Source organism: Peromyscus californicus, unplaced genomic scaffold (assembly GCF_007827085.1).
Source record: "Peromyscus californicus insignis strain IS unplaced genomic scaffold, ASM782708v3 Scaffold_23__1_contigs__length_62951481, whole genome shotgun sequence".
Taxonomy (NCBI): domain Eukaryota; kingdom Metazoa; phylum Chordata; class Mammalia; order Rodentia; family Cricetidae; genus Peromyscus; species Peromyscus californicus.
The window spans coordinates 60,364,457-60,381,148 of NW_026294534.1; the positions used below are offsets into that span (position 1 = coordinate 60,364,457).

Genomic DNA, 16,692 nt, shown 5'->3' on the forward strand with positions numbered 1-16,692 from the left:
GAGAAATGGGATCCAGAGACCACAGACTCACCAGAATCTGGGAACTAGACAGCCTGGAGTGTGCAGTAGCACACGCAGGAGAGACCCCAGTTAGCTGGAGTTGTCACCTGACACCCAGAGTCAATCTGAGAAGAAAGCCTTGATTGACAGCCTGGACCAGACTGGCCTGGGGGACTGTCTGTGGGGCTTGTCTTGATTTCCTCCCTAGGTTGCTTTTGATCAGAGTTTTTGTCACAGTAGTCTAGGACAGATAGTCCGCCTCAGCAAGGTAGGATTCCCAGACGTTGTCCTTCGACACACATCCTCTTGCATGCTCTCACTGAACAGACAGAACTTATAGATGGGGGCGTGCAGCTCAGCCATAGAGTGCTTGTCTAGCGAGTACGAGGAATGCCTTGTGCTTTCATGTATTATGAGCATAGATAGCTAGATAGTAGGATGAATAACCCAATAAAGAAACAGGAAAAGACTTACATATAAAACACACGTCTTTAATCCCAGCACTCGGGAGGCAGAGGCAGAAGGAACTCTTAGTTCAAGGCCAGCACGTGCCCAAGTTGTACCTTAAAAATTAGCTGCCTGTCGTCTGCCTGTCAGTAAGCAGTCAAGCCGTGAAAGTCGTCTCTGAGCTTACACTGAAGTTCTGAGTCAGTGTGTGCCCAAGCAAATGCCTGAAGCCCCTCCAGCGGCATTCTGTTGGTGAGGACATGTTTCCTTCTCTTCACCTGCCCGGGTCCGGTCAGGTTTCCTTGTACCATGCTCAGCGCTCTCTCCAGGAACACATCGGTCAGCCAATTCCTGGTTCTTAGTTTGAAGTCAGAACACAGGTGATCATCTTCAGGGCATTTGCAGCACGCAGCACCACAGTGCCTCATGCTAGGCCAGAGCAGAGATATGGTTAGGGATGTGGCTCCCTTGGTAGAGAGGCTACCTAGCAGACACAAAGCCCTGGGTTCCCCCCTCAGCACTGCAGAGACCCTGTGTATGGTGCACGTTAGCCCAGCTTGCAGAAGGAATGATTGAGGAGAGCAGCAGTTCAAGGCCAACCTCAACTACACAGTGAGGTCTGTCTCAAACACCAGAAGAGGAAGTGGGCCTTAGCTCAGTAGAGAGTATGTGTGTAGTGACCCAGGCTTCCGCCCAACACTGTAACCCAGGCTGTGGTGGTGTGGGCCTTTCAGTCATCCTAACACTCAGGAGATTCAAGGAGGAGATCAGGAGTTGATATAGGCGTCTCCTGTATACAGCAAGTTAGAGGCCAGCCTAGGCTGTATGAGAACCTGAGTGAAATGAAGGAAAAAAAGAACAACTGTACAATATCTAAGTGAAGATCTTGGCTTACACATAGATAATGGCCCTAGAGTCTCCAGTGAGGGGCATGGCTCAGGGGTGGAGCCCCTTCCTAGAATCCCCAGTGAGGGACTGGGGGCGTGGCTCAGGGGTGGAGCCCCTTCCTAGACTCCCCAGTGAGGGGTTGGGGGCGTGGCTCAGGGGTGGAGCCCTGCCTAGAATCCCCAGTGAGTGTAGATGTAACCAACCTTCTTATTAAATAAGAAACACAGAACCAATGCAAAGAAGAAAGCCAAGAGGTCAGAGCTAAGAGCTAAAACCTTACCCTTCCTCCTGCGGTGGTCCTACCTCTCCGAACCAGAGCTACTTTCTGTGTTAAAGTCCTTATATAGAATTTCTGTTCTGCCTTCTCATTGGTTGTAAACCCAACCACATAACCGCCTCGTCAAGGCCTGTCTGTATAGACCTCCAGGTTTTCCATGATTGGTATTGAGCTTAAAGGCATGTGTATCCAATACTGGCTGTATCCCTGAACACACAGAGACTTACCTAGCTCTGCCTACCAAGTGCTGGGATTACAAGCGTACGCCACCACTGCCCTGCTTTCCTATGGCTTGCTAATAGCTCTGACCCCTGGGCAACTTTATTTATTAACATACAAATAACATTTTAATACAAATAAAATATCACCATAAGTGAGGGCCTGGGGCGTGGCTCAGGGGTGGAGCCCTGCCTAGAATCCCCAGTGAGGGGCTGGAGGCGTGGTCAGGGGTGGAGCCCTGCCTAGAATCCCCAGTGAGGGGCTGGAGGCGTGGCTCAGGGGTGGAGCCCTGCCTAGAGTCCCCCAGTGAGGAGCTGGGGGCGTGGTTCAGGGGTGGAGCCCCTGCCTAGAATCCCCAGTGAGGGGTTGGGGGCGTGGCTCAGGGGAGGAGCCCCTGCCTAGAGTCCCCAGTGAGGGGCTGGGGGCGTGGCTCAGGGGTGGAGCCCTGCCTAGAATCCCCCAGTGAGGGCCTGGGGGCATGTCTCAGGGTGGAGCCCCTGCCTAGAATCCCCCAGTGAGGGCCTGGGGGCGTGGCTCAGGGGTGGAGTCCTGCCTAGAATCACCAGTGAGGGGCTGGCGGGGGGTGGGGGGTTGGGGGGGGGCGGGGCGGGGGGGGGGGGCTTAGTGATGTGGTGCCTGCTTGAAATGTATGGTTCTTGGTTCCATCTTCAACTCTAGCCAAAGCTAAGACTCAAAGAAGAAATATCAATACTAAAATGTGATCTTATTTCTCCCTTTTTTTTCTTTCATAACAGAGCTGTTGTGGAGAAATACCTGCTTGAAAAGTCTCGCCTGGTATCCCGGGAGAAGGATGAGCGGTGGGCATGTTTTTTTTTTTTTTTTTTTTTTTGCTAATAGCTCTGACCCCTGGGCAACTTTATTTATTAACATACAAATAACATTTTAATACAAATAAAATACACCATAAGTGTATATGGGTGTTTTGCCTGGATCCCAGGGAGACCAGAAGAGGGTGCCAGTATCCCTGGAATTGAAGTTACAGGGGCTTGATAGCCAGTGTGTAGATGCTGGGAACTACTGCGGGTCCTCTGTAAGAGCAGCCATCTCTTCAGCCCCCAGGGTGTGGGATTTGGGTGAACACAGTCCTGCTCAAGCTTTGGCTCTCACAGAGGTGAAGCAAGTGTTGTGTTGCCCAAGGGCCCCTTGAGGGAAGCCAAACTTGGAGTCTAAGCTCTGTGCTCTCCCCTCCACATACCTGCTGCCATGGCCTCCAGCCTTGTGCCCCTTACAGCCCTCACTGAAAGTTGCATGTCCACTCTATTCAGAGTCAGCCTGAAATGTGTTTGAATAACACCTCAGAGCTGGCACAGCCGCACATTCTGTGAGCCAGCATAGACACTGAGGCAGGAGGATCTCAGGTTCCAGGCAGGCGGGGCTTCAGGGTGAGACCATCTTAGAATAACTGTGTTTAATAAGCAGGTGAGACTCATGTCCCTGCTCCTGTGCCTCTCACTCACTTGAGGAATTCCCTCTTTTTCTAACAGTACTTAAAATTTTTAGTTAGTTTTTAAGTCGGGTCTCTCTATGTAGCCTTGGCTGTCTTGGAACTCTCTTTATAGACCAGATTGGCCTCAAATTCACAGAGATTCACCTGCCTCTGCCTCCTAAGTGCTGGGGTTAAAGGCGTGCTCCACCACACCGGCCAAGACTCTTTTTTAAACTCTGTTTGTTTATTTCAATGTGTGTGTGTGTGTGTGTGTGTGTGTGTGTGTGTGTGTGTGTGTGTAAACATGTACATGTGTGGTCAAAGGACACCTGAGATTCAGTCCCCTCTCTACCATGTGTGTTCCGGGGATTGAACTCAGGTCCCTTGGCTTAGCAGGAGGCACCTTGACCAGCTGAGCCGTCCCACCCACCCTTTCCTGTGCTGTTGGCCTGGCCAGGCACTGACTCCCCTTGCTGGTCACCCACAGGAATTACCATGTGTTTTATTATCTGCTGCTGGGTGTCAGCGAGGAAGAGCGCCAGGAATTCCGGCTGAAGCAGCCTCAAGACTATTTCTACCTCAACCAGGTAAATAGCCGCAGCCATGGCGCCACCTCTGTCCCCAAGGCTGTCTGCCCTAGGGAGGTCAGAGGCGGCCAGCCTGGCCCTGCTGGGCCCACAGCCCGGCCCTGAGCACACACACAAAAGCTGCCATTCATCCCAGCCCTGGCCTTCTTTCTCTCCATCCTGGATCGCCCTGCTCACTGCCCTCCAGGCCGGAAGTGCTTGAGTGCCCACGCCTTTGTTTTGTTTTTTTCAGCATAACTTGAATATTGAAGATGGAGAAGACCTCAAACATGACTTTGAAAGACTCCAGCAGGCCATGGAGATGGTGGGCTTCCTACCCGCTACCAAGAAGCAGTAAGTGGGCTGCTGAGCCACTAGGCAGTGACGAGTTCCTCTTGAGGTCTGACCTGCAGCCCATAGAGGATAGGCAGTATTCCACACAGAGCACAGGAGCGGGCTGCAGCCCTGAGCTGGGAGGCAGCGGTCCAAACCAGTTGAAGCTGGGCATGATGGTGCACACCTGCCATCTCCACACTGGAGAGCCTGAGAAATGAGGGTTGCATGTTCGAAGTCAGCCTTTGCTGCACAGTGAGACCTTATCTGAAAGAAAGAAAAAAAGGCGAAGCAACAACCATACAGGCAGGAAGATGGTTGAAAGTTCAAGGCCAGCTTTGTCTCCATAAACAAGACCCTGTCTATTAGCAAAAACAAACAAGCAAAAACATTAAAGTAAGTTTGTGTGGTGGTGTATTAATTATCTGCACCCTCAGTGCTTGGGAAGACGTCAGGTGAGGCTAGCCTGTGCTACATAGTTTGAACTCATCTCAAATTTTCAGGGCTGGAGCTAGAACCCAGTCGGTATCACGTGTGAACCATAGGTTCTGTCTGTAGCACCACCCGAGCCAAGTGTGATGTCTAACAGGCAGCAGCACTTGGGAGTGGGGACGGGGTGCAAAGTGGAAAGCACCCTTGGTCTGGCTGCGTGAAACAGTGCTACAGGAACAAGCAGGTGACGCAGGCCACAGTAACCTCTCTCTGTGTCCCAGGATCTTCTCTGTCCTCTCAGCCATCCTGTACCTGGGCAACGTCACCTACAAAAAGAGAGCCACAGGCCGGGACGAAGGCCTGGAGGTCGGGCCCCCGGAGGTGTTGGACACCCTGTCTGAGCTCCTGAAGGTACCTCCCTTCTCCAGCCATCCTTCCTTGCATGTGCTTCCTGGTCCCTGACACGGTAGGGCAGCCTCTCATTGCAGGGGACATGTGAAGGAACTTCTGTCTGCTGCCTGCTTCCTCTGTCATCTCTGAGATGTCCCCTCCTTGCTCCTGTCTGTGTGTCTGGCTGTACAAACTGGTAGGAAGCACTGGGTGGTTAAGGTGTTCTACTCTCACAGATAGAGCTCGGTTCTCACATCTGCCTGTGGCCACAGCCTCCATGGTCTCCTTCACTCTCAGGCACGTATCGACACACACAGTTCAGTGTACACAAGGGAAGCCATGGTTTCCTGGGCTGATGTTGTCGTCTGTGTGCAGAAAGCCCTGTCCCACACCAGCCACACATAAACCTGGCCGCAAACATAAATTGTTTTTTAACAATTAAATTTAAAACATATAGTTTGGGGCTAGGTGTGATGGCACAGGCCTGTCATCCTGGCCACTCTCAGGCTAAGACAGGAGTCTTCAAGACCTGCCTGAGCACCTCAGTGAGACACTCCAGCTCAAAATAAAAAAATACATGATGGGGGTTGGGGGTGTGGCCCATGACGCCCACTTCCCTCTCACACATGGGATCCCAGGCTCCTCTCACTGTACCAAGCACACACAAACCCACACGTGCGACACATGATGTGAAGTGGGAAGTCTCCTCTGCTGGGTCTCACCTGGGGCGACTTCTGTTCCTCAGACTGGGAGCAGTCCTGGCACCTAGTGGCGGACATGGGGTAGCGCCTGTGGCCTTCAGCGCAGAGCCTGAGTGCCCTAGGTTTGTTTCGTTTGTCTTCTCACACTGCTGGGCATGGAACTGTGGGCCTAGAGCTGGCTGGATGAATCTTACATCTTGTCCTGATGAGCTGACCTCCAGCTTACCTTCCTGTTTTGTTTTTTTAGATAGAGTCTCACTCTGGCTGGCCTAGAACTTAAGATCCACCTGCCTCAGCCTCCTGAGGCCAGGGATTAAAGGCATGCGCTACCATACCTGGCCTTGTGGTTTTTTGCTTTCAAGTTTTATATTACTTTTTAGTTTTTATTTTATTTACCTGTTTATTTTTGAGACAGGCGAGGCCTGGAACTCACTCTGTAGACCGAGTTGGCCTTGAGCTCACAGAGATCCACCTGCCTCTGCCCCCCAGTTCTGGACTTAAGAGTAAGCTAACACACTTGAGGGAGGGGGTTGTTTGATTTCGTTCCTTAAGGTTTTTTTATTTTATGCGTGTACATGTAGGTATGTGCTTATGCATGCAGTGCCTGTGGAGGCCAGAAGAGGGCGCCATGTGTAGGGAGGTCCTTCCCAGCCCAGCCTCTGTGGTCCATCCTGCTCTCCCCTAGCTCTCCAGGCTGGCCTCCATGATGCAGAAGCCCTGACAAGTGCCTCACCTCCCTGCCTTTCTTTCCCCACCCTGGAAATAGGTGAAGCGGGAGACCCTGGTGGAGGTCCTGACCAAGAGAAAAACAGTGACAGTCAACGACAAGCTTATCCTGCCTTACAGCCTGAGTGAGGTGAGTGTGTGCCCTGCCCTGCAGCCAGGGGACCTCGGCTGTGGCCAGACCAGCTTCCTGTGGCTCTGCTTCTCATGAGATCCCTTTCAGACATGCAGCTGCTGCTGAGCCACAAAGTGAAGCGCAGAGCCCCATGTGGAAAATCCCTTCCTCTGCGCACACGCTGGAGAACTTGGCATATGAGTTGGGTACAGTATGAGGTTAGCAGTAATACCTCTCAGAACAGACTAGAGATAACAGTGACACGCTCACCAGCCTCGCATGCCTCGTGGCTCAAAATGGAGATGCCTCCTGTGACTCACCTTTTCACTTGAAGGGAGTCTTTCCAAACTCATGTCAACTGCCAGCGTCTACTCTTTTTATTTTCTTATTGGCTAGAGACAATTTTAGTCCATATCCCAGGTGGGCCTTAAATTTGGAACACCCCAACTGCCTCTGGGATGACGGTGCATGCATTACCGTATCATCCCAGATCATTGGTAGAATTGCTCTTCTCGAACACAGGCACTGCAGTCCAGGGCACTGGTTGATGACTGAGTAACTGACAAGCAGGTAGCATATAACACCAGGATCTACTGGATAACCAGATGAGGTACAGCCATCTCAGGATGTATCAAGGCTGATCACAAGTGCTCAGAGTTTTTTTTAAAATATTAAGTTGTTAATTTCTAGAATTCTCCAACCATGGGTGGCTCCAGATATCTGAAAGTGTAGATAAATGAGAAGTACTGCATGGCTCAGAGGCAGAACTGGAGCCTGAGGGATTCCCCTCTATAGTTCAGATGTTCAGTGGCCATGCAAGTTCAGCATGATTTGGGACAAATCTGGCCGCCCCCGCCCCCTCAGTCGGTTTTGTAAATAAAGTTTTATTGACATAGCCATGCTCATCCATTTGTATCCTGTTCAGTGCTGCTTCTGGCTGCAATTGCACTGCTCAGCTGCAGTAGTTCCCCCCCCCCAGCCCCCAAAACTGAAAATATCAACCCCTTGCCTTGTTCTGTAAAGAGGTGACTGGGCTCTGCTCGAGGTGGTCTTTCTGTGACCCTCAACCCATAGGTCTCTGTGCCATCCTCTCAGTTTGCTGGTGTACTCTTCCTGGTCCAGTTGTCTTAGCTATTGACATCTCAAGAGCAATATGACCTGCAAGTTGAATTTGGATGGCACCAGGAAAAGACCTGATAGATAACAGGGTATGGGACACTCCCTGTAGACACCCTGCCTAAGGGAATCAGCTTACATTTCCAGCAGGCACTATGGGCATTCTGAGCCTTTGTGGGCCAAGGCACCCCTGACATGACCTGAAATCTCTGCAGTGAACCCATGCCCTTTCTGGCTCAGGGAACGAGCATCCCCAGAGAGGCTGTGGGAAGGAGCATCCCCAGAGAGGCAGCATTCTGTGTGGTAACATTGCCGTGACATCCAGGAAAGTCAAAACCAGAGGGACATGTCCAGCAGCTGAAGGCAGCTGGCCCCGTCCATTGTTAGGAGGAGAGAACAGACACTTCTCACAGTAGGTGTGCTGAGAAGTGCTTCCTTGGTTGTTCCATGGTTGTGCAGGTGGCATGGCTGGCCTCACACACACCGCAGCTAACATTCCATGCTGCACACCCATGCTAGTTGCTAGAGTCCTCAGGCTCTGAGCCTAAGCAACAGGTGTGACCTAGCAGCTCGTGTAGGAGCAGGCAGACCTCAACACGAGGAAGGTGCAAACCCTGGTTAAGGGCCGGGGGATGGCAGTCATAAATGCCTACACACATATAGGCCCTAGATTCAGATCCTTATAACACGTGCAAAAAGGTAGCTGTGGTGACACCCATCTGCAACCCCAACCCAGGGAACAGAGAGGCAGGAGGATCAGTTGTTTAATATTATCCTTGGCTACATGGCAAGTTCAAGGCCAGCCTGGGATACATGAGACTTTGTCTATGAAACTAAGACAAAATTAGAGCAGTTCCCTGAATCTCAGTACCATGGCCTGCACCTGGCATGGTTGCCCCCTTGCCCTCAGGTGAGACACCTCTTTACCCACAGGCCATAACTGCCCGAGACTCCATGGCCAAGTCTCTGTACAGTGCCCTGTTTGACTGGATCGTGCTGAGAATCAACCACGCCCTCCTCAACAAGAAGGACATGGAAGAGGCTGTTTCCGTGAGTGCACAGGCCCTGAGTTGGCCAAGGACAGGTCCCATCCTTGGGACAAACCATGGAGGCTGGGAACCTGTGGGGTCTCTGCAAACATCAGGGGCGGCAGAGGACCCCTTACCTTCTACAGGGAGCCAGGCATCTGTACTTGGTCTCTGTATGAGGGTGCAGAACAACATAAGCCTTGACTGCAGCCCTGCCCAGCATGCAGGCTCCAGGCCCTAGGTTCCACCCTGACGCTTACTGCACATGTGGAGGCCTGGTTCCATCCATGAGTAGTAATGGTCCCAATTGCAAAAATGATGGATGCCAAGCTGGTGACAGCTGTGTCCGGCTGTCATCAGGACCACACATCTCCACTCACGCAGCAAGCTCAGCATCCCCGGCAGGCCCTGGCTATAACTACAGTTTGTCTCTCCAGTGCTTGTCCATCGGTGTCCTAGACATCTTCGGATTTGAGGACTTTGAACGGAACAGCTTCGAGCAGTTCTGCATCAACTATGCCAATGAGCAGCTGCAGTATTACTTCACTCAGCATATCTTCAAGCTGGAGCAGGTGAGAGCTGGACACCTACTCCCCACCCCCAGCCAACCACCCTGAAGGCCCAGCGGTGCCCCTCAGTACCAGCAGAGCATGGAGTCGGGACCACAGGTCCCCGGTCTTCAGTGCTCTGTCCTGTACTCAGTGGCATGCTCAGCCCTCCAGTCTTTCAACCCTTCCAGATGTTAGATGCCACTGCAGCAAGGCAGCAGTGTAACATTCTGTTCTATCATCTGTGTGTCCCTAGAGGTGTTCAGAACATGTCCCGTGTCTTCCTTTCACCATGGCAGCCTCTCTGAGGAGGCAGGACCCATCAGTATGGAGAGGCAGCCATATCTGAGTTGTCTGAAGCTCCATCCCAGTTACACACCCACACTCCCACAGGCCCCGGAGACCTCCTCTAATGCTTTCTGTCTCTGTAAATTTGATGACACTTCAGCCCTTGGTCATTGGAGTCATACTATGTTTGCCTTTCCACTGCTGGGTTGTTTAACTTAGGAGAATGGCTCCATTCTCATCCCTGTTCAAGTGTCAGTTTTATTCCTGTTTCTCATGGCCAGGTTGTGTTGAATTTATCCAGTCACCTGTCACCTGTGGCTTTGGTGCTTTGGCTTGTAAACACACATGTCCAAGTCCTCTTGGACTTGCACTGTGGGTTCTCTTGAGTCACACTAAGGGGAAAATTGCTGGAGTCCCCTTGGCTCTCTGAACTACCCTCAGTGTACAGGGCACCATCTCTTTGTTGCCTGGGCAGCCTGAGGGGATCAGCAGGGCTAGTTCCTGGGGTGACCAGCAGGGGGAGTCAGTACAGGGCTTGTAAGTCATGTAGAATCAGGAGAGCTGGGGCCATGGCTCAAGCCCCTGCCTAGGATCCCCCAGTGAGGGGCCCGGGGCGTGGCTGGGGTGCCCCTGCCTAGAGTTCCCAGTGAGGGGCTGGGGGCGTGGCTCAGGGGTGGAGCCCCGCCTAGAATCCCCAGTGAGGGACTGGGGACGTGGCTCAGGGGTGGAGCCCCTGCCTAGAATCCCCAGTGAGGGCCTGGGGGCGTGGCTCAGGGGTGGAGCCCCTGCCTAGAATCCCCAGTGAGGGGCTGGGGGCGTGGCTCAGGGGTGGAGCCCCGCCTAGAATCCCCTAGTGAAGGGCAGGGGGCGTGGCTGGGGTTGGAGCCCCTGCTGAGCTTGTGCAAGACCCTCAGTTCAACCCCACTGTGTTCAGGGAGCTCCTTTCTGAATCCAAGGCAGTGCCCTCCTTAACCTTCCTCACCCTGCAGGAGGAGTACCAGGGTGAGGGCATTGCGTGGCACAACATTGACTACACCGACAACGTGGGCTGCATCCACCTCATCAGCAAGAAGCCTACGGGCCTCTTCTACCTGCTGGACGAAGAGAGCAAGTGAGTGTCCCTGTCCTGGCTGTTCAGCCAGTGCCAATGTGGGGACCAAGTCAGGTTTCCTGAACTGCTCAGCTTCTCACATGGATTTGCCCAGTCCCTGGGCCTCACTGTTGCCTAATGCTTGTGTGTCATGCTCTGGAAATGGCGGGCGTGTGGCTCACCTGTGCTGGCTGAACACATCTTCACAGGAAGGTTCCTGTGTCCCAGGAGCAGGGCTGGGGCTGTGCAGAACCAACAGTGTGTGCTCTGTTGAAAAGAATGAAAGGGGTCTCAGTCACGCAGCTGCCTTTGCAGAAATCAGGTGGCTTTGGGTTGGTTGCCATGGCTGTGCTGACAAGTCTTTCTCTAGTGGTCATGGAGAATACGTGCCCCCAAATTACAAAACTGTTAGAATCTTAGAGTCATCCCGTGACAGGTTCCCATGGAAATAGCAGACAAGGCCAAAGGAGCTCTCCCTGTGCATGGTGCTGGAGCTCCTGCCTAGCGTGCCTAAAGCCCTGGGTTCCATCCCCGGCACCACAGAACATGCCTGTCATTCTAGCACTTGGGAGATGGAGGCAGGAGGATTAGGAGTCCACCGTCATTCTTGAGAGAAGGGCTAGGGTCCCAGAATCCCCTGCAGCTCTTCATCCCCAGCACCCTGCTTCACATCCTGTGCCTCAGGCCAAATGCCCACCCCGTGAAGCAGAGCGGAGCAGAGGAGAAAAGGGCCAGGCGAGCACTGTGACAGGAGCCACAGGAGCCAGGCTCTGTCTGCAGCCCCTGAGGAAAACAGCAAGGGATGGATTCTTGCCCCATGTTGGGTGCCAATTGTAGATGAATTTCTAACCAGTCTTACTAAATAAGAAACACAGAGCCAATTACAGAGTTAAAAGCCCAAGAGATCAGAGCACTAGCGAAGCGCCAAGACCACCGTTAGCTTACCACTCACTGCCGTCGCTTCCCCTGAGAGAGCTTCTTCCTGTCTGACTTGTCTTTTTATTGCCTTCCTGTTCTGCCTTCTCATTGGCTCTAAACCCAACCACATGGCTTCCTCATTGCTGCCTGTCTATGGGCCAGGGCTGCAGCCTCCTGCTTCGAGCAGTTTCACTGGGTGGCCTGTGTCAGGCTTTGGTTTAAAATGTATTGTTGTTATTAGGTGTCGGTGTGTTGTTGTTGGGTGGCGGGTAGGTTGTTGTTACTGGGCTGTAGGTGTGTTGTGGGGTGGCGAGTGTTGTGTTGGGTGTTGAGTGTGTTATTGGGTGGCACGTGGCTTGTTATTAGGTAGCAAGTGTGTTGTTGTTGGTGGGTGGGTTGTTGGGTGGCGGGTGTGTTGTTAGTAGGCAGCAAATGTGTTATTGTTGGGTGGCGGGTGTGCACTGTGCATGACTTGACTTTTTGGATCATTTCTCTCCTTCAACCATGTGGTTCCTAGGGATGGAACCCATGTTGTCAGGCTTGGCCACCAGTGCCCTCACCTGCTGAGCTGGCTGGCTGGCCCTGATTGGAGTTTCCTGAAACAGCCATGTTAATATTTATTACTGCAGCTTTTTATTATTATTGTCTTTCTTTGGTGCCCAAGGCAGTGAGTATCCCACCTTCCAGGCTTCTTCCAAGCCCTGAGTGGTTGTGTCTCCCCTGCCAGACAGACCTCCTCTTCCCCCACAAAGCTGTGGAGCTCCAGGGCCGGGCATCAGGCACACATCTGGCATTGCCTGTGTTTACAGTGAGGCTGGGACCAGCAGGGTGTGCCAAAACCCAGGGAGACATTTCCCTCCCAAGTGACAAAAATAGCCAGGTACAAGGAGCCTCTTACTCCTTCATCTCCTCCCTCCCAGACAGAACAGAGCCTGGCTTTATCTGCGAGGCCATCCTCACTCTCCGTGTGGGGAACAGGGGCCTGATACCTCAGCTCCAGGGCACACATCCAAGTACACATGGACCCAAAGCTAGAGGCAGCTCCAGTGTGGGATCCAAGAAGCTGCCAGGTCCATTTCTGGGAGATTGATAGAAACCAGCAAACCTGGTCTACAGTGGAGCAGGGAGCAGAAACAGCTCTGTGGGGTGCATGAGACTTTTCCTCCTGGACCCTGCTGTGTGTTAATCCTGTGGTCCCACATTTGCCACGTGGATGTTCAATATATGGTTAGAAGCTGACAGGTGGGCCATCTAGGTAGCTCAGTCAGTCAAAGATGCCTGCCAGCAAGCCTGAAGACCTGCAGTCAATCCCCAGGGTCCACGTGGTGGACAGAGATAATCAACTCTTGCAGGCTGTCTGACCTCTGCACATGCAGGCACATGCACGTCCACACCATGCCAATCAAGAACTAACTACAGGGAAGCTGGCACTCGTTCTGTCCTCTCCTCGTCCATCCTCTGTCCACACTGCCTGGCATCAGCCCCCCTCAAAGCAGCTCGGGTGCCTTCCCACTCTGTACTCAGTGTGGGTTCTTGGCTCAGTGTGTCCAACCTTGTCTGCAGCTTCCCGCATGCCACAAGTCACACCCTGCTGGCGAAGTTCAAGCAGCAGCATGAGGACAACAAGTATTTCCTGGGCACACCAGTCCTGGAGCCCGCCTTCATCATCCAGCACTTTGCGGGCAGAGTGAAGTATCAGATCAAGGTAGGTGCAGCATCCCACCCACATGCACTCTTGGGCCATTTGCTGCTACTCAATGGGGACTGCACATTCTGGGGATGCTTGGACTCACTCCAAACCTCAGTGCCCGTCAGGCCAGGATTGCAGGGCATCATCAGCCCTTTCTCGTAATGCTCTTGGGGCATCCATGGGCTCCGAGGGGTGACTGACCACTCCCACCTCACCAGGACTTCCGGGAGAAGAACATGGACTACATGCGGCCCGACATTGTGGCACTGCTGCGGGGCAGTGACAGCTCCTATGTGCGCCAGCTCATCGGCATGGACCCAGTGGCTGTGTTCCGCTGGGCTGTGCTGCGGGCTGCCATCAGGGCCATGGCTGTGCTTCGGGAGGCCGGGCGCCTGCGTGCAGAGAGAGCTGAGAAAGCAGCAGGTAGGGGCTGAAGGGCTGCCCTCCCTGGTGCCAACCCTGGGAGCAAGCAACATGGTTGACAAACAGTTACAGCCCATTCTAAATCTGGTCATGGCTGTTTGGGAGGCATTCAGAAAATCATGACTTCGGGGCCAGAGTGAGAAAGATAATGAGTCTGTCTTCAGGACTAAAGAGGGCTGAGGGCTCAGCAGTATTACCCCTCCCTAGAACCCCAGTGAGGGGCTGGGGGCGTGGCTCAGGGGTGGAGCCCCGCCTAGAATCCCCAGTGAGGGGCTGGGGGCGTGGCTCAGGGGTGGAGCCCCGCCTAGAATCCCCAGTGAGGGGCTGGAGGCGTGGCTCAGGGGTGGAGCCCCGCCTAGAATCCCCAGTGAGGGGCTGGGGGCGTGGCTCAGGGGTGGAGCCCCGCCTAGAATCCCCAGTGATGGGCTGGGGGCATGGCTCAGGGGTGGAGCCCCCGCCTAGAATCCCCAGTGAGGGGCTGGGGGCGTGGCTCAGGGGTGGAGCCCCGCCTAGAATCCCCAGTGAGGGGCTGGGGGTGTGGCCAGGAGTGGAGCCCCTGCCTAGAACCCCAGTGAGGGGCTGGGGGCATGGCTCAGGGGTGGAGCCCCGCCTAGAATCCCCAGTGAGGGGTTGGGGGCGTGGCTCAGGGGTGGAGCCCCTGTCTATAGAGTCCCCCCAGTGAGGGGCTGGGGGCGTGGCTCAGGAGTGGAGCCCCTGTCTATAGAGTCCCCCAGTGAGGGGCTGGGACATGGTTTGGATAGACTGCTTACATAGCATGTACAAGGTCTTGGGTTCAATTCCCATTTCCTCAAAAGAAAGAAAAAGAATTGACTGCTTACTCCACAAAAGTAATAGCCTTTGTGCTGTGGGGAACCTGCCAAACAGTGTGCACTCTGTATCTCCAGCAGGAATAAGTAGCCCTGGCACTCGAAGTCACACGGAAGAGCTACCAAGAGGAGCCAACACCCCTTCGGAAAAACTGTACCGGTGAGCGAGACTTCAGTTCGTTCCCATGATAGCCCTGTGAGGTGTCATTGTTTACACAACTGTGGAACCCTTTACTACCCACCAGGGTCCCTGTGGCCCTGAGTAAGCTCCCAAGCAGCTGGGTGGACTCAAAGACCCAGAACAAAAAGACCCTTGCAGAAAGACCTGCCCCAGAAGGCAGGCCCTGGGACAGCGTCTGCTCTGGGCAGGAGTGGGCAGGTCAGCACAGAGGATGCTTTTTGGTTCCCTGGCCTGGGAGACTGGAGCGCGGGGTGGGGTGGGGTGTGTGTGCTGGGGGTCTTTGCAGCTGCAGAGTGACACACTGATGAGAGAGTCTTCCACTCTGAGGGCGTGGCTTCGTTGTAGAATGCTGGGCTTCTGAGCCTGAGAGAAGCCCGCATTCTGTCCCCAGGGCTTGGGTGTGCAGGCATGGTTCTTCTCTCATCCCACTCTGGACCCCACAGTACCTTCTGCTGAGTTTTCCCTTCTGAGTGGGAGGAATTTGTGAGCCTGGGCAGAGAGCTAAGCCCTCCCCTTGGCTTCAGGATGGTATAAAAGTGCATATGAGCTGGGTTGGGGGTACTGGCCTGTGCTTGCAGCTGTTGGGAGACTGAGGTAGAAGAATTGCAAGACCAAGGCTAACCTGGGCTACAGAGTGAGATCCTGGTGATCATAAAAGGGTTGGGGGTACACCTCTGTGTTTTGGTACTTGCCTAGCACAATTGAGGCTCTGGGTTCACCTTGCTATGCTGACCAAAAGAGTGGGGGCTCCTGGGATATGGCAGGTCACCCATGCTTGACAGCTGTCCAGCAGTTGAAGGTCAGGAAAGCAGTGTCCCAGCAGCCTGAGAGCCAGGCAGGCCCCGTGGAGACAGGAACTGTCGGGGCAGGCGTGGTGGTGCACATCTGTCAGCCTCGCTGTGCAGTAGTATCCTGAAGAGCAGGCTGTGACTGAGACCAGCCTGACCGGTGTAGCACGGCCCTGAACCCAACCAGGAGTTAATTTTTTGTCCAGAGGCCCGAGTAGAGGCGATGCCCCCACCCGCTTGGCTGTTTCTCCTGTGAGTGAGTGGCCCATGCCTAGTCAAGCTGTGTCGGGGCTGCGTGTCCGCCTGGTTCACTGAGCTTCTCCCTTGCAGCTGTGCAGGGCTAGATTTCTCCTTTGACCGCTCTGAGGAGTTGGATGTTAACGCTTTTGAGGACATCATGGCTTTCTATGAGAGCAGGAAGTAAGTAGCAGCCAGGCCTTCGCACGCAAGACCAGGGAGGCACAGGCCAGGGCCGCCCGCCGCCGTCTGGGAGCTCAGAGCAGTGTCCTTCCCGGGGAAGCTGTGGCCACTGCTCTGAGCACTCTAGACAGGAAGGCCATGTAGGAAGTAAAAGGACCCATTAACCCTTGTCACCGTGTCGTTTTTGCTCTTGTGCCTCCCTGGAGAGCGAGGGAGCAGAGGTAAGTGTGGCGTCCATCCGGGCACGAGGCATGGTGCATGTATCACAGTATGGGGCTGCACACAGGGGCTCCTTCAGGCCAACCTTCAGAGCCTAAACATGCTTTTAGAACGGCTGCAGTGAGGCTCGGCCTGCTGCATACAGGTGCCACCAGACTGCCCACATTGGGTTGAATCCAGAATCCACATGGTGGGGAAAACCAACACACACACACACACACACACACACACACACACACACACACACATGCACCCTCAGACAGGCACACAGACACACACGCACACACACACACAAACATGCACACACCCTCAGACACACACACACACACACACACACACACACACACACACACGTAAGTTAATACTGAATAACAAGTAAAAGCCAGGGCAGGACTCCGCTGCAGAGCAGCTGCCCGGTTTGCAGGGGCCTTGGACACCATCCTGGCACAAGTGTGCACGCTCTAAGTGCTGCAGAAGGAGTTCAGTGTCCTCAGAGGACCCAGCTGCCAGTACTCTCCTAGGCCAGCTCACAACCACCTGTAATTCCAGCACCATGAAGTCTGACGCCCTCTTCTGGCCTTTGTGGGCACTGCACTCATGTGCCCAACTCCACACATA

General features: G+C 53.9%; 1 protein-coding gene across 4 annotated transcripts in view; it reads left to right on the top strand.

Annotated features, from left to right (window-relative positions):
* The window catches only part of Myo9b (myosin IXB), a 99,886-nt gene that overhangs the window by 49,807 nt on the left and 33,387 nt on the right, over positions 1-16,692 (top strand). For 3 of the 4 annotated variants that reach the window (XM_052752499.1, XM_052752501.1, XM_052752500.1), the window contains exons 4-14: positions 2,587-2,649; positions 3,766-3,865; positions 4,098-4,198; positions 4,891-5,020; positions 6,467-6,556; positions 8,588-8,704; positions 9,120-9,254; positions 10,508-10,629; positions 13,090-13,231; positions 13,435-13,639; positions 14,548-14,626. In XM_052752499.1, coding sequence (XP_052608459.1) covers positions 2,587-2,649; positions 3,766-3,865; positions 4,098-4,198; positions 4,891-5,020; positions 6,467-6,556; positions 8,588-8,704; positions 9,120-9,254; positions 10,508-10,629; positions 13,090-13,231; positions 13,435-13,639; positions 14,548-14,626 — 1,284 coding nt within the window. Of the gene's footprint in view, positions 1-2,586; positions 2,650-3,765; positions 3,866-4,097; positions 4,199-4,890; positions 5,021-6,466; positions 6,557-8,587; positions 8,705-9,119; positions 9,255-10,507; positions 10,630-13,089; positions 13,232-13,434; positions 13,640-14,544; positions 14,627-15,765; positions 15,856-16,692 lie in introns of all 4 variants that reach the window. The other variant, XM_052752502.1, reaches the window with a different exon arrangement.